Source organism: Gymnoscopelus braueri (assembly GCF_963280865.1).
Source record: "Gymnoscopelus braueri genome assembly, chromosome: 8".
NCBI lineage: Eukaryota > Metazoa > Chordata > Actinopteri > Myctophiformes > Myctophidae > Gymnoscopelus > Gymnoscopelus braueri.
In genome coordinates, this window is record NC_137609.1 from 41,647,346 (window position 1) to 41,674,436 (window position 27,091).

Consider the following 27,091-nt stretch of genomic DNA (forward strand, 5'->3'; position numbering starts at 1 on the left):
GGAACGAAATATTTTGAGATGGGGGTCCGTGGCCAAATACATATACTTTTGGGGGTCCTTGACATGAAAAAGATTGAGCACCACTGATATAGAAACATAGGTTTTTCAGAATACTGTTGGGATTTAGGAGACATGTAGAATCGGCTTCAGGTCTCAATGGGTTAAACGTTGCATGCTTGTTTTCCATATTTCTCTGTAGAAGTTTGTATCAGTAGAAGTTCTGTTTATTCCTTATAGGAAGGATTGCTGTGTTGCTGTTCGCCGGGGCGCCATGGGAAATGTGGTCCAGTGCTGTCATGTCTTATCCAACTACATCAGACATAAAGACGCGCCGGCGCGAGGGGACGCTGAGAGGTCCCCGCTGCTCTCCAGGGAGGGGAGCGAGTGTGACTCCTTCACCCCGCTGGATAACCTGGACGAGGAAGAAGAAGATGACGACGACGACGACGACAGTGACCTGTCGACTGTCCCCGCCATGGCGGCGAACCCCACCCTGGAGCAAGGGCGCTTCCTGTTCCCGGACATCATCCTGAGCAGCAGCCTCGGGGGGGAAGTGTCCGTGGTGGAGCCTGTGGTCTGCCTCCTGGTGTCTGAGGAGGAAGAGGAGGGGCTGGGAGAGAGCCTTTGTGACAGAGGGAGGAGGAGGCTGTACACTGAGTTTGGGACCCAGACTGGAGCGTGGCTGCAGACGCAAACACAGCCCTGCCATGCAGAGGTGCAGACACAGACAGAGACGCAGACACAAGCAGAGACGCCGACACACAGCAGCAGGGTGGCGGAGACGGAGAAATGCACCGAAGCGAACGCACAAGCTAAGACGGAGATGATAAAAGAGACAGAACGGTTTGCAGGCTGTGAGATACAAACGCAGGCTGATGTACTCAGCGAGCTGCAGCTGCGTGCGGACAGAAAAACACCTGTTTTAAGCACAGAAATAGGCCCTCTTGCAGAGACTATGGCATTGTCAGGAAAACAGACAGCATGTGTCCAATCGCAGGTACAAGTGCCAGCAAAGGTTGGTGGACAGAGAGAGAGATGCACTCTGATCTCAGGCGAAGTGGTCAAAGATGTGCAGGTTGAACAGAGAGAGACTGGTATCCATGACGGACTCACGGACATTAAGTATAATAAAGACACATTTCTAAAGGAACACAGTCATGACCCAGTGGAAGAGGTGATCACTAGTACCGAGCAGATTGTGCTTGGGATAACTACCACAATGGACCTGAACACGTCGGCTAATGAAGGTGAACAGTTAGACTGGGTGGAGCACAGCACTTTTCAGACACAGATGCATGTCAGAGGACTAGTACTGAACACTGGCTCACCACAGCAGGCTGCTTTGATGCCCACCGAACACAATGCTGACGACATGGAACAGATCCCTGATCTGCTGCGAAGGGATACCAACAGATCACAGCAGAATGTGGACCTGCCTGAGCACAGCACCGGCAACGTCCAAATCACGGAATCCGTTGACCATGCGGCTCCTTGTGTGAACCAGACACAGCAGGAAACCCTCCAGGTGGCTCAGAAAGTTGATGGAACTGTTGGACAGAGGGCTGTCTGGATACCTGAGAATGTCCCTGGGGAGGAAGATTATGTGGTCTCTGCAAAATTGGAACCGATTGAACCTCTGACTGCTGAGTGCACAGATCAGAAAAATCCCAATGCAGGAGAAAGTGTTGATCAGGCACACCAGAACAGCATCCAGAAAGTTCAGAGCGCTGTTAATCAACACGATGTTAATCAAACACATCAAAATGCTGTCCAGACAATTCATAGCACAGGTGAGTTAAATGACACTGCTGATCATGAGACGGATCTGAATATTGTACAAACAGTTCAGGACATTGTCCAAGCTGAGCACAGCGCTGATCAGGCAGATGGAAACGTTGTCCCGTCAGAAAATAATGTTGATGAGATGAATAAGATCACGGTTGAGACAGAACGTGAGAATCCAGAACCAGACCAGAGCACGGCAGAACCCAAGACAGTTGACAACCTGGACGAGACTGCCGTGCATGATGCCGTGGATTTGGAAGGGTCTGGGTCACAGGTCAAAGAGGAACAGCCAGATGAGACAAAACAAGTAACCTTATTTTTAGTGGACAGGCTGTTCCTGGCAACGCCACACGTCAAAGGTGCGTGTATTTATTTTGGCAGTTGGAGTAGCCTTGTGTATTGTGTAAATTATAAATGTGATTGATTAAATGTGTATTATATTTTTACATATTTTTTTCTGTTGTAATTTCTGTTATATTATTTCTATTTGTCACCAGTGCCACCAATAGAAAATGTGAAAACCTCTGTGGATGCTACTTCAAAAGAATTTGATGAAGACAAAGGGGAGGGGCTTAGCATCCAGGAAGTGGTCAGTCTCCAGGAGGCGGTGCTTACCACCAGAATCCAGTCTCCTGGAACAGAAACGTTTGAGATCCAGGTAAAAGCTTCCTTTTATCCTTGTAGCCCTTTATACTGACATTCATTCTCACTACATCCTTATTTTCTTTATATGATGATTCACAAGTATTGGATTTGATAGCTTCCAGTGGTTCAAAACCTTTTTTGGATCAGGGCCCACTTGAAAATCTTGGAAGTGTTCGCGGCCCACCCATCTGACCACTTAACATGGTGTTCGGGTTTGGTCAGATGGGCGGGCTACGGGCATTTTCAGAGCATGTTTATTTTAGTGATCAATCAATCGATTGTGTTCTAGCTTGGATCAATGGAACTATACATAGTATACTTCAAGTTCCTATTTATCGGTATCACAATGAAAACTCATTTATCATGTCATTATCCACCTGTAATACCCTCACGGCCCACCAGTGGGCACCACTGCTTCATGCTATCCTTCTTTCCCCTCCCTCAGATTTCTGGCCAGATGCTGGTAGCAGAGCTCAACCAGGTGCTAATGGACCATGAGCAGACCTGCCACCGCACTTGCTTCTCTCTGCATCTGGGTGGCGCTGCGCTGGACAGCCTCGTGGAGCTCCACTCTGTCCCGGGCATCCAGGAGGAAGCGCTCATCAAGGTGGTGGAAGGTAGCTTTGGCCTTTTCCACCTCTTTATGCTCTCTTCTCTCTCTCTCTACGCTCGGTGTGGCCGAAGGCCAAGCTGTCTGCAGCAGGGGTTGTCTGTATTGTATATCTCTATATCAGTGGTTCTCAAACTTTTTTACGTCAAGGACCCCTAAATTAATGTGAATTTGGCCACGGACCCCCATCTGAAAAGATTCTTTGCCAAGGACCCCCCCATACAAGATTTGTGGTTTGTGAACATTTTCAAAAATATTCAGACGCTTTCAAAGAATGTCAAGATGTTTTGAAAATACTTGATATTTATAGGGGGGGGGTCCCTGGACCCCACTTTGAGAACCCCTGCATTAGGGACCACCATAACTCTGAGAGTGTACAAATGGAACCAAATGGACCCGTAAGGGTCCATTTGGTTCCATTTGTACACTCTCAGAGTTACAACCACATAAGGGTCCATTTGGTTCCTAACCATCCATCATTTATCTGGGGACCCCCTGGAACCCCCTCAAGGACCCTTGGGGGTCCCCGGACCCCACTTTGAGAACCAGTGCTCTATATCTCAAAAATCGACCTATCACAGCTCATGCCGCTATTTTATGATGTCACAAAATACAATCACCTTCGGATGTTAAGGATTGAAATGTCTGGTGAAGTAAAAGTGAAAGTGAAGTTTGTGTAGAGTGTGAAGGTTGAGGTGTAGTTGAAAAGCTATGTAGGTCAAATAAAAGTATATTTTGATGTCAAATCTTGGTACGCCAACCTTGTTTGTGCGGTGGAGCACTTTTATATTGTAGGTATTTATGGAAATCACTATTTCCATTTGGCAAAATGAGGCATATACTGTAGTAAAGTCCGTAGGACATGCACACAAGCAGCCAGAATGTACATTGATTGCAGCTTTGCCCCTGAACACAGTATTGTAATTTGTGTGGCTTTATTCACAAACTGCACAGGCAGCAGTTTGTTCAGACTGCAGACAAATCCGATTTGTTTCTCATTTTAATTTTTTTGTTCAGACTTGATAAAAACCGAACTGATTCCAATCTGGATATGTAGGCAAAAAAACAGATTTTGTCTGCCCGTCTGAACATAGTAATAGTAAAAGATTGTTAAAGATGTTCTAGGACCCATCTTTCTCCAGTGGTAACAGACCTTTACTTAACTAAGTAACTAAGTACATTTACTTAAGTACTGTGCTTAAGTAACATTTTGAGGTATTTGTACTTTACTTGAGTATTTCCAATTTCCAATACTTTTACTTTTACTCCACTACATCTCGGATCCAAATATTGTACTTTCACTCCACTACATTTATTTGAAAACTTTAGTTACAAGTTACTTTGTAGATTTTGATTATTATTACAAAACATACATTAACCACTTCAGCCCTACAGTATATACATTTCGTCCATTTGCAAATAGCAAGTAAGATTTTTGTACATTTGAAAACTTGAAATGGGACATTCTGCACAATGACTACTTTTACTTTTGTTACCTTAAGTACATTTTGATGCCAGTACTTTTGTACTTTTACTCAAGTACATTTTGAATTCCGGACTTTTACTTGTAACAGAGTATTTCTATATGGCAGTATTGATACTTTTACTTAAGTAAAAAAAAGTAGTTAATTTTCCACCACTGTCTGTATTTACATGCCAAACACATCTCTCCTGCTGCCGTTACAGAGACTTACACGGTGCGTGACGCCCGTCTTCATCTGGGACACGTGCGGGACCTTTTGAGGAGCCTGGACCCCACAGATGCCCATAACGGTGTCAATGGCAGTTCCCTGTCCTACCTCAGCATTTATACAGAGGGAGAGACAGGTAAGACTGTTCTCTCACATCATTATCAAATAACTGTTGTTACGACCTGGCTCATAGGCCATAACAAAAAGGAGGAAGACACAGCTTTTAAAAATGCACAAAGCAATATATTGGCGTCAAGTTAGAACTGCATTACAACAGCACCATAGGCATTACCATAGTCATTAACTATAGTCAGCACCGATAGTCAGCACCATTGATTGATTGATCGATTGATTGATTGATTGATTGATTGAATACTTTATTAACACAAAAAGTTGAGGTACAGTTATACAAGAATGCTAAAAGGATAACACGCCCTGAGGGCTTCTTTGCATTGTGGTCCTATGTATTCAATTCATCATAATCAGTACCATAGTCATTAACCATAGTCATTAACCATAGTCAGCACCATAGTCAGTGCCATAGTCATTAACCATAGTCAACACCACAGTCATTAACTATAGTCATTAACCATAGTTAACCTGACTATAGTTAATGACTATGGTACTAACTATGGTGCTGACTTTGGTTCATGACTATAGTTAATGTCTATGGTGTTGACTATGGTTCTGACTATGGTGCTGACTGTGGTACTAACTATGGTGCTGACTATGGTTAATGACTATAGTTAATGACTATGGTATTAACTATGGTGCTGACTATGGTGCTGACTGTGGTACTAACTATGGTGCTGACTATGTTGCTGACTATGGTTAATGACTATAGTTAATGACTATGGTACTAACTATGGTGATGTAGGGACAGTGATTTCAGACCCGGAAGTAGTAGTTCTTAAGACTTGTAAGGCAGAATTAATTCCATTTTCATCAGAAACAGGCTGTATCAAATATGAATGAATATCATAAACGATGCAGAGCCACCCCCCTGACAAAAACGCCAGGGTGGTGTGTTTATGTTTGGAACACAGTTCTTATATGACGTGATCTAAGATTCCCAAATGGGGATTTCAACACAAAAAATAACGCCACCAACCCGTGAAACAGCATCCTCTAGTGGCAGTGATGTCATACTTCGGTGCTCTATAGTTAATGACTATGGTACTGACTATAGTGCTGACTATGGTGCTGACTGTGGTACTAACTATGGTTAATGACTAGTTAATGACTATGGTGCTGACTATGGTGCTGACTATGGTTAATGATTATAGTTAATGACTATGGTACTAACTATGGTGCTGACTATAGTTAATGACTATGGTACTAACTATGGTGCTGACTCATAACCATAGTCATTACTTATAGTCAGCACCATAGTCACTACCATAGTCATTAACCATAGTCAGCACCATAGTCAGTGCCATAGTCATTAACCATAGTCAGCACCATAGTCATTAACTATAGTCAGCACCAGTGTCAGCACCATAGTCATTAACCATAGTCAGCACCATAGTCATCACCAGTGTCAGCGCCATAGTCATTAACCATAGACAGCACCATAGTCAGTAACATAGTCAGCACCATAGTCAGTACCATAGTCAGCACCATAGTCAGTACCATAGTCAACACCATAGTCAACGCCATAATCAGAACCATAGTCAGTACCATAGTCAGTATTTCTGTGATTGTTCAACCCTGCTTGTCCATACAGATAAGGAAAGTGGGGGGAAGCGGCGGGCTTCAGAAAAGGAGACGGTTGATTGTAGCCCCCCTGAGTACATCCTCCCTGGATGCAAAGAGTGCCCCCTTACTCCACTGCAGCCAGTGAGACACAGTTGGAAGGTAAAAGCAATGTTTTTGTGATTCTATGTACTGTTACTGTATGGCAAAGAATAGGACGTGACATCAAAGACATGAAAATATTTTATCAAGGTACAAATTGGTCTGCATGAAACCCTCATATGGAACATGGAATTCTCCCCTCAAACAGGTACTTGCCATAATGGTTCAAGGTGTTTATTGTACAATACAGCAAAATAGCAATAGGTCTTTCAACCTGTGCAACGGGCTGCTGCAGATGTTGTAGCCAGAGTCCTCTTCTTTGTTATGTAATTTCATGCTTAGTCATTTTCTCAACAAGCTGTTGTGGAATGATATGGGATAATTATAGCTCTGACTATAATACATTATTATCATTTCAGTGCCTAAACCACTTTATCCCTGATGTCCCTATTTTGGGCATGTCATTATACGCAGAAAAACAACAACAACGTGTACATTCTTTAAAAATAGGAAATCTACAAGCCCACATCACATCACCATGTGGCATGTGATAGATATACAGACAGACAGAAAGACAGACAGTTATGATTACATAAGACAATGGAATCAAATGAAAATGTATGTTTGGTAGCCTTTGCAGTGCCTGCGAGTCCTCACTATGAGCAGCTGGAACCCTCCTCCAGGAAACAGGAAGATGCATGGGGACCTCATGTACATCAACGTTGTCACCATGGAGGACCGAGACCTCAACATTACATCCTCCACACGCGGCTTCTACCTCAACCAGTGAGTATCTGGGACCATTCCATTTGAAGTATGCCTTCCAACACGTTGTGAACATAAAACAGTTTTTATGACTACTTATACATCAGCTAATTCTAATTGAGAATTCACAATAAAGACTCTTTTGAATATTCCACAACTAAAAACAAAGATCTTCTCTGACCAGAACATGCATAATGAAGCTTATGAATACAAAGTGCTGGAGCTAGGTTGAACATAAAGGTGTCCAAACCAAGAAATGTACATGATTGCAGATAACAGTTAATGAGGAGGAAGGCAAATTTGTCTCGCAGTCTCTTAACATAGGTACGTTCCCATTTTTTCGAGCATGTGCTATGCTAACGTTTGCAGGTCAACTGCCTTCACTTTTAACCCCAAGCCGGCATTGCCCAAGATCCTTTGCCACTCGCTGGTGGAGCTGCTGAGTCAAGTCAGCCCTGCCTTCAGGAAAAGCTACAGTGCCCTCCAGAAAAAGAGGTGAGAATGAAAAGATATGTTTTTTAACGAATCAGGAACCTCAACTATATGATAAGAATGAGAATATGAACAATAAGAATAATCCTGATCATCATCCTCTTTATTTGTGTAGTGTAGTGCCTTTCAAAACAAACTTACCAGGCATTGAACAAGACAAAATCCAAAGAGGCACAGATAGAAGAATGTAAATAAATTACCCCATTCTGACCTTGTAACAGAAACGTATTTTCTACCACTGGTTGCCATTCATCCAGGGTCCAGCGACATCCGTATGAGCGGATAGTCACGCCTTTCCAGGTGTATACCTGGACAGCCCCCCACGGAGACCATGCCCTGGACTGGGTGAGGGCGGAGGAGACACACACCATCCGAATGGGCCAGGACGAGCACAATGCTGGACAGGTGGTGGACACATGTTTGGACAATAAGCACACACTGTAGAACTTTGTGATAGACACAGAAGGTGTAGGGGGAAGCACAGGACAAAGTACTCATGCACATACAAACACACAATGGTGTTTTCATGTTAGATAATGCGATTATTTTGGGTGGTGGTAGTGATACTGTGTGTTGTGGGCCTAGAGTCGGGACTGGAACGAGGAACTGCAGTGCTGCAGGGAACTCCCCCGGAACACTGTCCAGGAGCGCCTACAGCGAGAGAGAAACATCTTCAAGGTGAGCTTCCTGATATGACCTTCTCTGTCCAGCTCAGCTAACCTTGTGTCACCAGGCCTTCTGCAGTGTCTGGTTTCTATTCCAAATGAACCAGTCTGATTTTTCCCAATGTTAACAGTTGCTCCCATGTCAGGTTTCAGGACATAGGCGGCGGGTGAGCCTGACAATTGGGAAGGCTAAAAGATCTGGCTTGAGGCTGGGGGGGTCGGCCGCGTGCCGAAAAAAATCAGGCAAACAATTGTGTTTTTGCCTGATTTTACTGATTTATTATCAAAAAAAATCTAAATAATGCTGCGCACATATAATTTGCACAATTCCCAGAATTTCCCAGCATAACATTTGGGAAGGCTTAGCCTGCCCTAGCCTTCATTACCCGCCGCCTATGTTTCCGGACGAAATGCAAATGTGGCCTGTAGGGCACACATGAAAGCGTAATATAAAGACTAAGAATTGTCAGCAAATGCATAAAGTGCCTTCTATAACATTTCCATGAATGAGACACTCCACATACTAGTATTATCAGCCATCTAGTATCACTGGTTAATTTGTACACCATTTTTTTAGCACGGTCTCCATCTCCACAGTTAAGTCAGTTGACTTAACAGTTACTGCTTACTACTTAGCACTTTGAAACCTGTTTGGTTAGAGTAACAATCTCCATTCAGACCAACAGCGATTTTGTTGGTGCCGCAACACGAGGCGCCATGGCGGTTGTCGATGGTAACGTCATGGCGATAAACCCGGGAGAGGCGCCCCATATGCAGATGTTCATATGGAACAGCATGTTCTTCAGCCTGGGCTTTGACATATCAGACCACTACCGCCCCCTAGGGGGCAATGCTGCCGCCCACACAGCTGCCAACTGTGACCAGAGAGGGGTACAGGTAAGATGAGATGAGATTACATGAGAAGAGACGCCATCTGCCACTCTTCCCCACTCTTGTTTGTAATTGGAAATTACTTTCAAATGAATCTATTCAACGGTATTGTAACATTTTCCCATTGCAGTATCAACTTGGTTTTTCATTGCCAGAATTGTGGCATCTGTATCGTTTGCCTTGCATCTCTGGTACAGGCATATGCAGCCGTCGACACAGAGGGGTTACACACACTCGGCACAGCAGTGGTGGATTACCGTGGTTACCGTGTTATTGCCCAGACTATAGTTGCTGGGATACTGGAGAAGAGCCAGGACGAAAGTGTTGTCTATGGATCCAATGACCACGGAAAGACTGTCCTCACACACCCAAGGTAACACACACAGACACACACACACACACACACACACACACACACACAGACACACACACACACACACACACACACACACACACACACACACACACACACACACACACACACACACACACACACACACACACACACACGCGCACACACACACGCACACACACACACACAGTATTATCATTACTATTATTACTTCTGTCGTAGCTCACTGGTCAAAATGTTGCATTCTGCGTGGGAAGCCTGGGTTTGAATCCTAGGAAGGACATTCAACTTATGGATTGCAGCTTTAACTATATTATTTTCCATTATTTTAGTTTTTTTTTAGGGGGGGGGGCTTTTATGCCTTTATAGATAGGAGGACAGTAGACTGACAGGAAATGGGGAGAGAGAGAGGAGTGACACGCAGCAAAGGCCATTGGGAACTGGACTCGAACCCGCGACACGCTGCCAGGCTGGCACCGCAGCCCAGGGTTTTTTCCGTTCTTAACCTGACCCTAGATGCACGCCTAATGTTAACCTCTAACCTTCTCTCTCCAGGTTCATGGAACTGCTGGAGAAGACGAGCGGCCCATTGAGACTTACTCGTCACTCAGTGCTCGACCATAGCGACAGCCCCGTGGAGCTTTACTCCTCCATAGACACCAAGGGCATTCTGGGCAATGATGGCCGACACTACATCCTGGACCTTCTGCGGACCTTCCCCCGGGATCTCAACTTCCTGCTCTCGGAAGAGGAAAAGGGGGAGGTGCCCACAGAGTGCCGGAACTTTGGTTACCCACGACAACACCGGCACAGCCTGGCCGGGCTGAGACCTGAGCTGATAGACACCTTCGTTCAACACAGGTCAGAGGTCAGCCAGAGAGATGGCATCCAGTGTACTACTTGATATATAAATCATAGTACATTTTTGGATCTAGATGAATGCAATTAACAACCTGGAATGATAGATAGCCAGCATTTGGCCTACTATAGGATCCAGTTCCAGTATTGGTGACCTCTAGGTCACCAATGGTTCAAAGTACTGTGTACTGTGTGGACAACATTAGTGAGAAACAGTCTCCCTTCCATCAGCAACTGTTGAGGTGTCACTAACCATTAACCAACAATTACACCAGTTGCCAACATTAAGAAGACTGTAGTTTTACTGATCTTCAGCTCCTATATGTGAATAACAATGTAATGATCCCATTGTGAACAAGGAAGATGCTGTGAAAGAGCATCCATCCTCGTGCTCACATTGAATGATAGGTTTAAAAACGTACTTAACTCGAAATATAATAAAAAATTTGTTGCTCACCTTTGTATAATTCAGGTATGAACTCTTCCTCAAGATGGTGTCCCAGGGGTTCGGACAACTGGCCGCAGGTCCCGAGAGCCAGGACGAGGTCGGCCAATCAGAAGACATGGCCCGGCGGGAAGACATGGAGGCTGAAGATCTTGTCAAAATACTGTGGGAGACTGGAGATACAGCTCTAGCCACAGCTGGCCTAGGTGAGTCAGAGATGAGGACAGAGAGATGACAATCGCACAAAGGGTGTTGCGTGCAGAAAATATCCCATCCACAAGCTAGTAGATCGGCTATTCTCGTTGTGTGATGAAGTCTAAATCAGGCTTAAATCTGATTGCTGCGAACTAAAAAGAAATGAGTGACTAATGTCTTACTCTCTGCAGATAGTCAGAGGAGAGAGATGATCATGGAAGCGTGCAAAGCCACCGGCTCAGTGAGCGACACCCACTTTGACATCCGCTTCAACCCTGATGTTTGCTGTGCAGGTTGTCACTTTGTGCACGCATGCATGCACAAACACACATAGACACACAGCTGTGATAACTCCCATACCTGTCAGTCACACACATCCAGACACAGACAAACCTGTCATGCAAGCACACATCCTCTTGCAAATACACTCACGCGCACACACACACGCACACGCACACGCACACGCACACGCACACGCACACGCACACGCACACGCACACGCACACACACACACACACACACACACACACACACACACACACACACACACACACACACACACACTCAGACACACTCAGACACACTTACGCATAATATGTCTTCTTGTGTGCAGTCCCTATACCTGAAATCTCCCCACACACTTACTATATACAAAATTCTATTGTCTTTTTTTATGTCCAATGTATTTGTATTTAAGTTCATAAAGTTAACATAAGAATAACTAAATGCATTTGAAATGAAATAAAAATGTTACTTTTCAGGATTCCAATTAAAAAATAGCACAAAAGAAATCAGTTACGTTTTCCTTCAACTTCCGTCGTGTGTTTCTGCGGTAGGCGTGCGTTTCCCATCCGAGTGTGCCGAGGAGCTACAGAGGCAGAAACAGCTGCTCTGGGATGCTGCAGCCTTCCTCCTGTCCAATCAGATTCCAGCAGTGGTGAGTCTTCTTTCTGCAAAACAACATTCCACACAGGCCCCTTATGTTTTGAAGGAGACGGTTGGAAACATAAAAGATTGGTTCTCAAAGTGGGGTCCTTGGGGGGTTTCCAGCGGGTCCCCAGTAAAAGTAGTGTGTGTGTGTGTGTGTGTGTGTGTGTTTCTTGTAGCTGAAGGACTGTCTAGACCAGACAGCGGTGCCTATGGATGGGGCCACCTTGACCGTGGCCTTGCATCAGCGGGGTGTGAGTGTGCGGTACCTGGGCACACTTCTAGAGCTACTGGAGAGGTCTGAGGAAAGAGAGAGACTCAGTCACATAGAGGTAATTATCACTGCCAGACATTTCATTTCATTTCATTTGGGACCACCAGTAATTAATGTGACATCCAGACACAGACAGCGCTATCTCACCAAAGTATTCCCCTCAACGAGCTCCCCAAGTTACAATGAATACTGCTCCTATGCAGTGGTGTAAAGTAACTAAGTACATTTAATCAAGTACTGTACTTGAGGAACATATCTTTTCCAATGTTCAATACTTTTACTTCTACTCCACATCTCAGAAGAAAATATTATACTTTTACTCCACTACAATTATTTGAAAACTTTAGTTACTAGTTACTTTGCAGATATAAATTATTATATTATAAAACACACATGAACCACTTTAGCCCTGTTTTATACATAGGCTATTTGAAAATAGCCGATCTACAAGCTCACAACGCCTCGCATCGCGACGCGTTGTGAGCTTGTAGATCTGCTATTTTCAAACATTTTAGTACTTTTACTTTTGGTACTTTAAGTATATTTTGAAGCCAATACTTGTGTACGTTTACTCAAGTAACATACTGAACACAGGCCTTTTACTTGTAACAGAGTACTTCTACATTGTGGTATTGATACTTTTACTTAAGTAAAACATTGCAGTACTTTTTCCACCACTGCTCCTATGCCTGTGATTGTGTTTTGATTCATGAACCAACCCCAGTCTTCTAATAACTGCTGAAGTGTTCCCTCACAGAGAATTGCCATCAGTGAGCTGGTCATCCGGAGTGCAAAACACATCTTCAAGATCTATCTGCAGGTGTGGTGCTTCAAACTGTTTAAGCCAAATGTTTACTTTATCGCGTGCCAAAAGTAGCTGATCTACAAGCTCATAATGCTGAGACATTGGCAGTGGTGTAAAGTAACTAAGTGCATTTACTCAAGTACCGTACAATTTTGAGGTATTTTTAATTTACTGGAGTGTTTCCAATGTTCAGTACTTTTACTTCTACTCCACATCTCAGAGAGAGCAAATATTGTACTTTTACTCCACTACAGTTATTGAAAACTTTAAAATGAAAATAAAAAAATAGCCGATCTACAAGCTCACAATGCGTCGCGATGATCACAATGCGTCGCTCACAATGCTCACGCATTGTGAGCTTGTAGATCGGCTATTTTCAAAAGATTTTATACATTTGAAAACTTGTGAAATGGGACATTCTGCATAATGAGTACTTTCTATTTTTGGTACTTTAAGTACATTTTGATACCAATACTTTCGTACTTTACTACTGAATTCCAGACTTTTACTTGTGACAGGGTATTTCTACATTGCATTATTGATACTTTTACTTAAGTAAAGAATTTGAGTACTTTTTCCACCACTAGACATTGGCTTGTGATGGACTATAAATTAAGCATTACAGTTTTATTTAAATTGTCTTTGTATTTATCACAGTAATTACTTCCCCTTTCCTTGCTAGTCTACTGAATTGTATTGTTTTGTTTTGTGTTTATATTCTGTCATTTCAACCTCCTTCCTGTTAACCTGCAGGATGTGGAACCTGCAGCGTTCTCCGCCGCTGTCAGTCACTTCCTCAACTGCCTGCTAGGCTCCTCCTCCTCCTCGTTTCCCGACTCGGGTTCGGACGAGCTGCTCTCCCGCCGCCGGGGCCGCCGGCGACGCGCCGGTAGCCACGGGAGTCGCGTCGCCATGCTGGCGGACAGCGTGTGGGCTAGACTGACCCCCGGTGACCTCTGGGTTAGGCTCAGGAAAGAGGCTGAGGATTACTACCACTACACGCTATGCAGGTGTTTATGTGCGTGCGTGCATGCGTGCACGTGTGCAGTGGTGGAAAAAGTACTCAAATTCTTTACTTAAGTAAAAGTACCAATACTGCAATATAAAAATACTCTGTTACAAGTAAAAGTCCAGAATTAAAAATGTACTTGAGTAAAAGTACAAAAGTATTGGCATCAAAATGTACTTAAAGTACCAAAAGTAAAAGTACTAAATATTTGAAAATAGCCGATCTACAAGCTCACAACGCGTCGCGATGCGACGCGTTGTGAGCTTGTAGATCTGCTATTTTCAAATAGCGTAGGTATAAAATAGGGTTAAAGTGGTTAATGTATGTTTCATAATATCATAGTTTATGTCTGAAAAGTAACTAGTAACTAAAGTTTTCAAATAATTGTAGTGGAGTAAAAGTACAATATTTGCCTCTGAGATGTAGTGGAGTAGAAGTAAAAGTATTGGAAATTGGAAATACTCAAGTAAAGTACAAATACCTCAAAATTGTACTTAAGTACAGTACTTGAGTAAATGTACTTAGTTACTTTCCACCACTGGGTCTACGGTTAGGGGTTAGGGAATGATCAATAACTATTATTATTATTATTATTATACAATCATTTTACCTTCTGTCTTCCTTTCTGTGTTTAGTGATAATATAGATGACTTAATAGAGAAGTACAGTCTACAGAAGATTTCCCTACTACGAGAGATGACCATGAAAACAGGCATCCAGGTATTGTAATCTGTTACGATCTGGTGGTGTGGTGAGAACCTAAATGCAGACAGCCAGGCAGAATAGTGTTCGGAACCCATGATTGGGATTTTAATACAGGTGAACATACAGACAAACGATGCAACACAAACAATGATCCGACAAGGACTGACTGGGGAACAAGACTAATATACACATGAGGGTTGGTTACACATGAGATACAGCTGGGGAAGACAAGAACAATAGAACTAAAACAAGTATTACAAGAACATAACATAGAAATACAGAACCTAGACAGGCACAGTCTGTGACTGTGAGTCTGTGACAGTAAGCAATCTCAAATTGATCAATCGAATTGTTCTCTGATTTGACTTGTTAGTCTCATTGACATTGTTCCAAATAATCTTCGTCTCTCATTCCCTTATCTTTCAACTGAGCATGATCTGCATTAAGAAATTCAATATTTGTCAGCAAAGCAAATGTGACAGACAATAATAACAATAAGAAGTAATCAAACAATAACAAATTGCAATGATTCAATTCCATAAGCAGGATTAGTTAATTCATAACAACATATCTATTTAACTATGTCAGCTTCAGTTCATGGACAATGCAGTCACTTTAAGCAGACCATTTGAGCCTCCTGTTGCATTTATCACAGGATGTCAAATTAAAAGCATCTGGAATTCAACACTCCTTGTGTCTCTTCACATGCAGGTGCAGTTGAGGGAGTACGCGTTTGACTCTCGCCACAGGCCAGTGTTTGGCGAGGAGGATGTAGTGAACATGTTCCCTGTGGTCAAACATCTCCGGCCTACGTCATCAGACGCCACGCGACTCATCCAGCATGCCCAGGTCGCCGTACAGCAGGGTAGTACAGCACACAGACATACAAAAGTTAGACAAAGTTAGACACAACTGGTTAACTAGATGGTGCGTCCCTAATCTGAGTTCCCAGAAGTTTTCGCCAGCTCTCGCATACAAACGGCCAGAGCCCTGGTATTTGTGGGGGGGATGTAACTTATGCTCAGAATCTGAGCGGACACGCCTCTTGCGAGCTGTGCAACTCGTCTAAACAGTCCGACGAGAGGCAAACAGCAGTACACAACAATGGCGGCCGCAATTTCTCAAGGAGAAATTGCTTCCCGTCGCTCCTATTTACATGCAACACCCACTGCATGTGGATCCCGCCCCCTTTTCTTCATTGGCTGTTGATTTGAATCAATGTCCAGACTCTGAGGCGAAGTCTCCCAGACTAGTGCGTCCCCAGTTCGGCTCCAGCTGGAGACTTGTGTTGCATGTCCTTCCCTTTCTCTGCCCAATCTGTCTACTATCGTATCTAAATAAAGCAAACAACTGCATAAATATATACGGTATACTGTATATGTACGATATGTATAAAAGACCTTAATTCACAAATCTTCTGATTCACAGGCGTGTCCCTGCCCCCATAGTAGCCCAAATCACAAACCTATCCATCAGCCAGTGTCACGTCCCACAGGATTTCAAGTTGGCAAGAGTAATCCCTCTGCATAAAAAAGGAAGCAAATTAGAACCTGGCAACTATAGGCCTGTTTCCATCCTTTGTTCCATCTCAAAGGTTGTAGAGCGATTAATTCAAGAACAAATCAACAGCTACCTCAGCAAGCATAAACTGTTGTTTGAATTCCAATCGGGCTTCAGAACCTCCCATTCCACTGACACATGCCTACTGTATCTGACCGACTACATCAAACGTGAGGTAGACGCGGGCAAATACTGCGGCATGGTCATGTTGGACCTCCAAAAAGCGTTCGACACTGTAAACCATTCAATTTTACTTAATAAGCTGAGGGCGATTGGTTTTGACTGCACATCACTAAACTGGATGAGATCTTACCTGGAGGGAAGAGAACAAGTGGTTGACATCAACGGAACCATGTCCTCATCCCTCCCGGTGAGCTGTGGGGTTCCTCAGGGCAGCATTCTAGGGCCGTTACTGTTTCTTCTATACATTAACGACATGAATGCTGCCTGTAACTGCAAATTGTTCCTGTTCGCTGATGACTCGGCACTCCTGAACTCGGGAGAGGACAAGTTGCAAGTTGAGGAGGCGCTCAGCTCCGAACTCTCAAAAATCCGTACTTGGCTTACCGATAACAAACTGTCACTACACCTTGGGAAAACTGAATCCATTCTCTTTGGGACCAAACATTCCCTCAGACAGATGGATGTAAATGATTTCAAGGTCAAAGTCGATGACACAATTATCTCTAGCAAAGAAGAGATTACCTATTTGGGTTGTGTTCTTGACAAATACCTGACAGGTGAAAGCATGGCTACAAAGGTGGTCAAAAGAGTAAACCAGAGAACCAAATTTATGGGCAGAGTTTCCTCTTTTGTCAACCCTCAGGCCCTCAGGACCCTCTCTGGGGCCCTGATTCAACCACCTTTTGACTATGCTTGCACCTCCTGGTACTCCAACACCTCAGTGTCACTGAAGACTAAGCTTCAAACCTCCCAAAACAAACTGATTCGGCTACTCCTCGGATTGGGGCCCATGACCCACCTTTCTCCCACCCATTTTGCCAGCCTAGGCTGGCTCAGGGTGGAAGACAGGGTTAAACAACACAAAATGGGACTGGCCTTCAAAATTGTAAATGCAAATTTGCCCGATATGCCCCCTATTCCCGCATATCTGAGTAAATACCTCCAAAAGGTTAGCGACACCCACAGTCACAATACCAGAGGGAGCGTTAACAACAATTTGGTACCACCCACCCATAAAACAAACATGGGCAAATTCTCCTTCTACAGCACTGCCACCCAGGATTGGAATAGTCTAACTCCATCCCTTAAAAAATGCAGTTCGCTGGGCTCATTTAAAAGAGCCTTAAAAAAATCACCTTTCAGGAGGCCAAAAGAGGAGGTAGTACCATTTTCCCGTTAGACAGCAGACCCTCCCCTCCCCTGTTCTTGTACATATTTTTTTCCCCCTTTTTTTTTTTTTTTGTTGTTGTACATAGTGTTATTTTTTTGCTGTTTTTTTTGTAATGATATTTGAACTGTGGTGCCACTATATATGCCTATGAATTGAATACCAAGGCCCTCATTGGAAACAAGTCCGCAAGGACTTTTATGAACGGACCTGTTAGACAAAGTATTTTTAAATGTAACTGTGCTGTTTTACATTTTTTGCCTAATAAAATATTCAATCAATATTCAATCAATCAGTAGATGAACATTTCTGTTGCTTAGAAGAAATGGAAATTCAAAAATATATTGTGAACAATGCATCGCCAAATACCTTTTCCGGTCTAAACAGCACACAGTAGCAGACTCTATAGCGTTCAAAGATTGTGGAAGAGACAATCTGTCTTGAGACACTACAGACCAACCGTAGGGGTCAGCAGTGACAGGGATTATACTACACATGTGGGGAATTTGCATAATTACTAAATTGGGGTTATAAAATCAAATAGTTGATCAAAAACAAAAATCATCTGATTTGCACACTAACAGTGGTGATGCACACTAACAGGCTGTCATGTAAGCAACAAATAAAATGTATATATATAATATAAATTAGGACTCTCTTGAGTACCAATATTCCCTTTAATGCTACCCATTGTCTTTTTAGCCTCAAAATAGGCGAGAGCCCTATTATCCCTAAACTTCTATGCCATTTTTTACTATTAAAAACAAAAAAAATCAAATAGCCAGTCTACAAGCTCACAACGTGTCGATGTAGATCGTCTAGTTGAACTATTTGAAAATGTTTATAAAAATAGTAAAAAAAATGGCAAAGAAGTTTAGGGATAATGGGTGAGGCTGGCACCGGCGAAAATATGGCCTTAATTGGATGAGTCTGGTAGATGTTTGTGTTGCTCACCTCCAAAGGACTGTTTTTTTCTTCTTCTTTTCTTTTTTTTTCATCCAGGACTGCTCAAGGATGGCTACGAAATATTAAGCCAGGCCCTGACTCTGTTCAGCACTGTGTGCGGCGTCCTGCACGAGGACATGTGCATGGTTCTGCGCCTCCTGGGTCGCATCAGTTACATCCTGGGAGAGTATCAGGACGTAAATACACAATGCACAACTTGATGTGATGCACCATGACACTTGATCTGTAATGTATAAAGAGATCATGTGGATCTCGAGATCCACATGGGAACACCGTGGCTCCCATGAGCCACGGTGAATATCCATGAATTCAAGTCTCCATGGGGTGACTAATCGATTAAAAAAAATGTATTTTTTGGGGTGAACTATCCCTTTAAATATATATATTTTGTATATACAGTAATAAGTTAAATAAAAAACATAATGTGATACTTCTAGACAGCTAGCCTCCTGCAGAGCCATGCCATAAGAAATGACACTTTAACTTTAACTTAACTTTGTTAACCGTACTCATGTCTTGCTCTCCTTCTCTTTCTGTCTGTCTGTCTGTCTATCTCTTGCTGTATTTCCCCCCAGGCTTTGAGCCACCAGGAGAAGGTTGCGATGGTCAGTGAGCGAGTCCAGGGCATTGACCACCCACAGACAACCCAAGACTATGTGAGTTTCCTTCACTTTTCTCGTGGACTCGCAGGCTGTATTGTACTTGTATCTCCATCTGTATTCCACTTGTTCTTTGAGATCCAAGATGTGTGAGTACCATAGATGTGTTTTTGTACAAGATGTGTTTTCTGTTGATGGATCCAGACGTACCTGGCTCTGTACTGCTTTGCGGGCAGACAGCACTCCACCTCCTTGCATCTGCTGTACCGTGCACGCTACCTCACCCTGCTTGTGAGTGGAGAGGACCACCCGCAGCTCGCGCTGTTGGACGTAAGAGTCTAGGACTGTCATGATTACACATTTTAAGTTGACGTTTAATTGTCACTCAAATAATTGCAGTTAAGGATTTAATTGCCTTGTTAAGGCTTTATCTCTGTGTTTGTTAATTATTTGTTCACTGTGCGTACTACTGTAGGTGGCTGAGCCGCCTCTATAAAAGGTTGTTTGATGTTTAATGCCTCTTTCACCAGCTTATGACAGAAGGCATGTAGAATGATAACAGTAAATACCCCTACAAACCTTTATTTTTGACAGCACACGACACATGACAGACTGTACACTGTCCAGAATGTACTGTACAATTGTGTTACATACTGGTAATAAATATATGGATATCTCTGTTGTGCTTCATTCTTTAGAGCATGTTGGGTCTGGTGCTTCATGGCCTGATGGAATACGACCTGTCACTGAAGTTCCTGCAAAATGCCTTAACTCTAACCTCCAAGTTCCACGGTGCCAAATCAGTCAAACATGCACACAGGTCAAAAGTGATATTAGTTTTGTTTTTCAAGTGATCTTATCCGAACCAGTCTAAAGCTGCAATCCATAATACTTATGTCCTACACAGGACTTGAACCCTGGTTCCCTGGTGAGTGCCAAAATTTCGACTGCTGAGCTAAAACTGAAAGCGGTTTGATGATTACACTTACTTGCTTCATGCAAAAACTCTTGTCAAATTGTTGTGGTCCAGGATAAACATTTCTCAATAGAAGAGCAGAGAAACGGTTAAAATAACGTGTTATGGATCACAGTTTTTAAGATTGTCATGAAGTGTTTACTGTGAGTGATTCTTTCATTCTCTTGCAGCTATACTGTATTATGTACTAAATGTTTGTCCTCCTCACACCTCTCTCTCTCTCTCTCTCTCTCTCTCTCTCTCTCTCTCTCTCTCTCTCTCTCTCTCTCTCTCTCTCTCTCTCTCTCTCTCTCTCTCTCTCTCTCTCTCTCTCTCTCTCTCTCACACTGTGTCTTCCATACAGTCATCACCTGCTGGCCACTGTGTTTGAGAGCAAAGGAGAGTTCCGCTCAGCCCTGCACCATGAAAAAGAGGCTTACTCAATATACAAGGACCAGGTAGGTGCTTCATAGATGTTGGCCAAGATCGTACGGTAGGATGCGGAGAGAATTGCGATCAGTGGAAGATTCAAACAACATAACTTAAGCACCCAAAGTGTCAACAAAAACTAGAAATAGAATGGACAGCATCTTATGGGGGAAATACAGTACATACACAGTGAAATCCTCAGGTCCATTTGGTTACATTTGTACAGTCTGATTTACAAATGGTTAAATTAAAGGGATAGTTCACCCCCAAAATGACTTATTTTCTATCAATTACACAGCCCATGGAGACTTGAGTTCATAGAGATTTATTTTTGCCACACACATTCCTAGCCAATACTTTTATGACCGGCGGCGGCTCCGGTAGGAGACTCAAAGTGTCAACTCTGAGTCTCCTACCGGGGACATTAGCATCTTTCAGCTGGTCATCAAATTATTGGCTTTAGGAATGCAACAAATACAAAACAAATCTCCATGAATTCAAGGCTCCATGGGGTGTGTAATGGGGTGGTGAACTATCCATATCCCTAACACCCAGGATTTGACTGTGTATATTCGCTGCTGTCCGGCAGGAACCAGCTAACTCCATTTTTCCATTGCCATTGAACACCCTTTACGTCTGTGTGTTGATAAAAAAATTATTGAACCAATTAAAAGTATTAAAAAGTGCTTCTGACAAAACCAGCTAACTCCATTAGAACATCGAACTTACTGCTAAACCAGCTAAGTTCACCAAAGGGGGGTGGAGTTAGCTGGTTTAGCTGACTCCAGGCTCCACCCCCTTTTGACCTCCAACCTCATTGTGAGCTTGGAGGTCCATTCAGCTGTTTTTATCAATGATGGACAAAACCTCCTAACTCCATTTTTGGGCGGTGAAACCGCCCCTATAAGTGAGATTTGGAAAAATGTACATTTTCCTGCGCTGTGATCTGGGCCCAGGAAATTAGTAGAATTATCCTGCGCTGTGATTGGCCAATCACAGCCTATTCAGGACTGTGATTGGCCAGTGTCACATGACACATGTGCATAGCCCTATATAAGCAACCATAACTTGAAAAAACCAAGTTATGGTTTTGTCCATCATAAAGAGTGTTTCAATAAATGTATTTATCCTTTGTACATGATTGATCGACTCCATTCAGTATTGTGATTAGCTAGCAAGACCACTTCACACAGGGTGTGATTTTTGTTTTGTTTTTGTCATTTCCTGAAAAATGTACATTTTGGAGTTAGCTGGTTGCTGCCGGACAGCAGAGATATAATCATGCTCTTTGTTGTTGCCCACACGAAGGTGGGCGAGAGCCACGAGAGTACCAAAGAGAGCTCAGAGTACCTGAAGAGACTCACTCAGCAGGCTGTGATTCTCCAGAAAGCCCTCAACCACATCTACAGCAGCACCTCCAGTGCCTGTATCCCACCCCCAAAGGTACATAACGCACAAATCATATACGTACAGTATTATGATTTGTGTGATATACGTCATTTAACCCATTCAATCCGGGGACGCATCTCTGTCATTTTAGATTTCTTTGGCTATTTTTGCTAAAATAGCAGATCTACAAGCTCATAGCGCTACGAGCTGCTATTTTTGAAAATTCATGAACATTTGTGCAAATCTTTGAATATATATATTTTTTAAAAGCGAACATTTGTAACTCTGGGGGTCCCTGGAACAAAATATTTTTTACAAAATAATGTTCTATATATTTAAAGATTTGCACAACCTTTCACACTTTCAAAAATAGCAGATCTACAAGCTCATATATCTGCTATTTTTGAATAGCCAAAGAAATCTAAAATGACAGAGATGTGTTCCCGGATTGAATGGGTTAACTGCATCTCTCTCTCTCTCTCTCTCTCTCTCTCTCTCTCTCTCTGTGTTAAAATAACGTGTTATTCATCCAAAAACAAGTTATGGATTACAGTTTTTAAGATTGTCATGAAATGCTTACTGTGATGTCCTCCTCACATCACTCTCTCTCTCTCTCTCTCTCTCTCTCTCTCTCTCTCTCTCTCTCTCTCTCTCTCTCTCTCACAAATGTATATTATTTTAGCCAGTGGCTTGTCATATTACAGTGATTGATTGTATTTCTATCTATACAGTATGTACACAAACAGGGCTGTACAGCATGTCAATGCCTTTTCCTATTTCTCTCCAGTTCTCCACACCGAGCCTTCCCATGATCCTTCAGCAGCTCAACCTGACCTGTGGAATCATTTTCATTCCTCTCAGGTAAACCCTCAAATGTGAGGAAAGGGGAAGGGAGTGTTTACTGGTCCCCTGTGGAGGGGGAAATTACTTTTCCGTATTCATCCAGTAGATGACCGCTCGGATGGCTCAGATGAGCGCACGGCAGAAGCTGTTAAAGGAGTAGTTCATCCAAAAAATTACATATTTTCTATCAATTACACACCCCATGAAGCATTGAGTTCACGGAGACTTTTTGTTTTTGTCGCATTCCTATAAGCCAATAGTCTCTTTGAGTCTCCTACCGGAAATACACCTGGAGCCAGTTGCACCACCTCACACTAAGTTCAAACTTAGCCTAGTTATAGCGTAAATGGCTTTTAAAAAGCCATTTATAGTTATAGCTTAAATGGCTTTTAAAAAGCCATTTAAGCTATAACTAGGCTAAGTTTGAACTTAGTGTGAGGTGGCGCAACTGGCTCCTGGTTATCAAATTATTGGCTCAGGAATGCGTCAAAAACAAAACAATCTCCATGAATTCAAGGCTTCATGGGGTGTGAAATTGATAAAAAATAAGTATTTTTTTTGGGTGAACTATTCCTTTAAGGGTTAAGGGTCTTGCTTAGGGACACTGCGGCATGTAGACTGGGCGAGCCGAGGGTCGAACCGACGACCTTTCGATTCCCAGACAGCCTCTCCACCCACTCAGCTATGGACGACCCACTAGAGACATGTAGAAATGTCTCACTCACTCATCCACTCATCTGCTGATCTACAGATTGTGGCAGCTCTAAGTTCTTATCCTCCTCCTAATGATACTGAGATGCCGTTTCAACAAAAACATGAACCAAACATTGATTTCCTAAGTCGGGGGTAAATGATGGCAATATATTTAAAACTTTACTACGTGAATAGGACTATTATTACATAATCGTGTAATCGCAATTATTGGAGATAATCGCAATTATTTTTGCATAAGCATCATAATCGTTTCCATGTTGAAAAATGTTCACAGATTTTCAAATATAAAAAAAAGCAGAAATAGCAGATCTACAAGCGTACAACGCGAGCTTGTAGATCAGCTATTTCTGCCATTTTACATGTATAAAATTATATAATATATAATTTCTTTGTATATTTGAGTTATTTGTCATATCTGCTCTATGCCATTTTTTTATTACGAAGCCTAAAAGGCAAATTTGAAATGTATTCATATGTTTCAATGTTCAATGGCCAAACACACAATTAAATTGTCAATCGCAATTAATTGAGTGACAATTAATCGTCAACTTAAATGTGGAATCGTGACAGCTGTGACAATGTGAAGTTCAATTTGTGATAATGGATGATGACTGCCACATGTATACAGTATATTCTCTCCAGTCCTCACCATTGTTATTTTCTGCCACTCTATTCTAGAGCAAAGGATTTAGGAGATCTGACGAGTGAGTTGAAGGGAAGGGGCACGGCTCAGGCTTTGGATCATGTGGAAAACCAACAAACGCTAAAGGACTCGAGGTCCGCAGATGGCTGACTGCATCCCTGCATCTGAGCTTCTGAGCTGCAGTTTACAGCCTGCTTTGGTTGGCCATCCAATGAGCACTAACTTTGAACAACAACGTGACATTGAAGACCGGCATGCGATAACAGCTGATTAATTTAATAATGAATGTAAATGATAGTTATACTAACAATGGTCTTTTAATGGAAAAGTAGGAAATTTCCCTGCCTCCCATATAGGTGTTAAAGACAACCAGAGGCTTAAGTAGGCTAGGTGTAGAGAAAAGTGTGCTATATCCCTATATACTTGCACTCTATTGTCTCACTGTGATGGACAGTGTGCAGTGCACTCAAATGGTTATGTAACATTACTTGTAAAGAGGGAATAACCCAGCACTATTTTCTGTGAGAGAAATGTATAAATCCATAGGCCTGGTTATTGTATAACATTATTGTGCAGAATGTGTTTGACCTACTATGTATGGAGTAAAATGGCAACAAGGCTGCTCTGCAAGCACATTTGTTTTGATTGTAAACTGACTTTCTGTGCTTTTGCAATTCCCTGTCATCACCCCGGGATTTACACTCTTGTATTCAAAACCACTAAATGGAACTCACGATATGATTTGTCTATGCACAAATATTCCAACTATGTGTATGAATCATGAGGGCAGAGGATCTAAAGACTTTCAAAACAATGAAGTTGTTTTTGTTATTTTTGTTATGTAAGTATGTAAATAAGTAACATTTACCAAAGGGAGCAAAGACAGGCTAGATTATTAGGACTAGGCGATATGGACAAAATCGAATACCACCATATTTTTGGCAAATACCTCAATATTGATAATGTGATGATATTGTGAAGATGATCAGTGATTTCACAAAATAATAAGGGGAGAGAGGAGGGTGGGGCTGAAATTATTATGAAATATAGACAGAAAATGTACCAAATACATTTTTAGCGATTCAATAATGAATTGAGTGATGTATGGCTTACAACTCCAACAAAATGTCAATGGTTGTCTTTGTTCCCTTATTCAATTGTAAACACCACACCTTCAAACAACAAAAATCTATTTGAATTGCTTATATTGAAATATGCAAGTGCTGAACAGAACAGAATTTTAAACGTTTTAATAAACTAAATTAAGAGGGAATAAGAAAAAAAAACATTCTAAATAAGTTCTTGCTTGCTCCACTATGCTTGTGTTCTTCTTCTCAATGTGATATCATTCCAACTTATTATACAGTAGGCTACCTGTTTATCCTGTAACTTTAACGTAGCTAACTCACATGTAACATCATTATGAAGATAATACGTTTCTTGACTATTTCTAGAGAATGAAAAGCCACATACAAAATATCACAGATGAGCAGACATCCTACCAAAATAAACACAACCCATTGGATATGGGATAGAAGTATAGATTTTGAATAGATGAGCTATCACAGCCACACCCAGCCTATACCCTAGCTCTCAGAGAGTGATTACTATATTTTACGGTAATTTAAGGATTCTGGCAGCCCACTGGACATTAATTATATTAGTGTAATATCATTAGATTCCATAGCCTAAAGCTGTGTGTAAATATATCTGCCTGGTCTGTGTGCCATGACTCACCAGGCGCACACAATAACACAGTGGTTCTGGTTCTCAATAGTTTTTCATGTCAAGGATCCCCGAATTGATATGTATTCATCCATTGTGCCAGTGACCCCCAGAAGAGGAGATATTTGAAACTGGCATTAGGGTGACAATGCACTCTCCATACTGTAGGTCACTCTCATTCATAATTGCTGCATCCCAATGAATCCACTATTTCACACAAACAGCTGCTAGCCATACATTTAGGCTAGTTTTTCAACATGATGATGAATACGGGCAGCACTGTCTGATATATGTAAATCCTAATTAAATACAGTTTTATATTATTGCTTTTGCAAATTCTTTAACTTTGGATGTACAGTAGGCGACAGTATAGTTAATAGTCATTTTATTCATGTATTACTTGTTTCATAATGTATGATGTCATTATGAATGTTTTACAATTTTCTTTGTGCATAATGATGTTCAGTTCACTTTGTGGACAGTTATTCGTCCTTATATTTTATACTTTAAAAAATGTATAAAAGGATCTCAAACTGACTGGACGTGAACGCGGCACGCCGCAGCTTACGTAGCGTTGCCATGTCCGCTTATTATAAGCGACTTTGGGCTTGTTTTTCTGTAAAGTTGCTTGTAAATATTGGTAGTTGCGGGTTGCGCTTTTTTTTGGGCTTGTTTCTAAAGAGTTAGTTGCTTTGGGCTTGTTGTCTAATGTTGTTTAAACCAGTGGTAAACATTTTCATGTCAAGGACCCCCAAATTAATATGTATTCGTCCACGGACCACGATCTGAAAATAGATGTTTCCACCATGTCTCAAAAATATTCCACATTTTCCTCAAGATTTTTTGGTAAATAGCCGATGCACATGGGTTCAAATGTCTCATGTAGCCTTTTGGGCTCGTTTTAGTAGACCTGGTTTGCTTATTTCTCTCGCCAAACCCGGCAACGCTGCTTACGTAATCACGTGCCTTAGCGTGCGCGTTCACGCCACCAGCCGCCGCCGTAGAG

The 27,091-nt window shown here is 42.3% G+C and overlaps 1 protein-coding gene across 1 annotated transcript; it reads left to right on the forward strand.

Moving 5' to 3' along the window:
* Window positions 1-271: 271 nt before the first annotated feature.
* Window positions 272-25,116, forward strand: LOC308090854 (clustered mitochondria protein homolog; the record flags this gene model as incomplete). Its single annotated transcript, XM_080436127.1, has 28 exons — window positions 272-2,144; window positions 2,283-2,443; window positions 2,876-3,047; window positions 4,727-4,867; window positions 6,458-6,588; window positions 7,160-7,314; window positions 7,663-7,788; window positions 8,043-8,181; window positions 8,371-8,463; window positions 9,129-9,347; window positions 9,539-9,714; window positions 10,249-10,554; window positions 11,024-11,202; window positions 11,383-11,484; window positions 12,028-12,128; window positions 12,298-12,450; window positions 13,150-13,212; window positions 13,951-14,207; window positions 14,842-14,926; window positions 15,623-15,776; window positions 18,825-18,964; window positions 19,364-19,444; window positions 19,592-19,717; window positions 20,086-20,207; window positions 20,707-20,800; window positions 22,080-22,214; window positions 22,948-23,021; window positions 24,396-25,116. The coding sequence occupies 28 exons, from the start codon at window positions 272-274 to the stop codon at window positions 24,508-24,510; spliced, it is 5,673 nt and encodes a 1,890-aa protein (XP_080292253.1). The 3' UTR covers window positions 24,511-25,116.
* Between the last annotated feature and the right edge of the window lie 1,975 nt (window positions 25,117-27,091).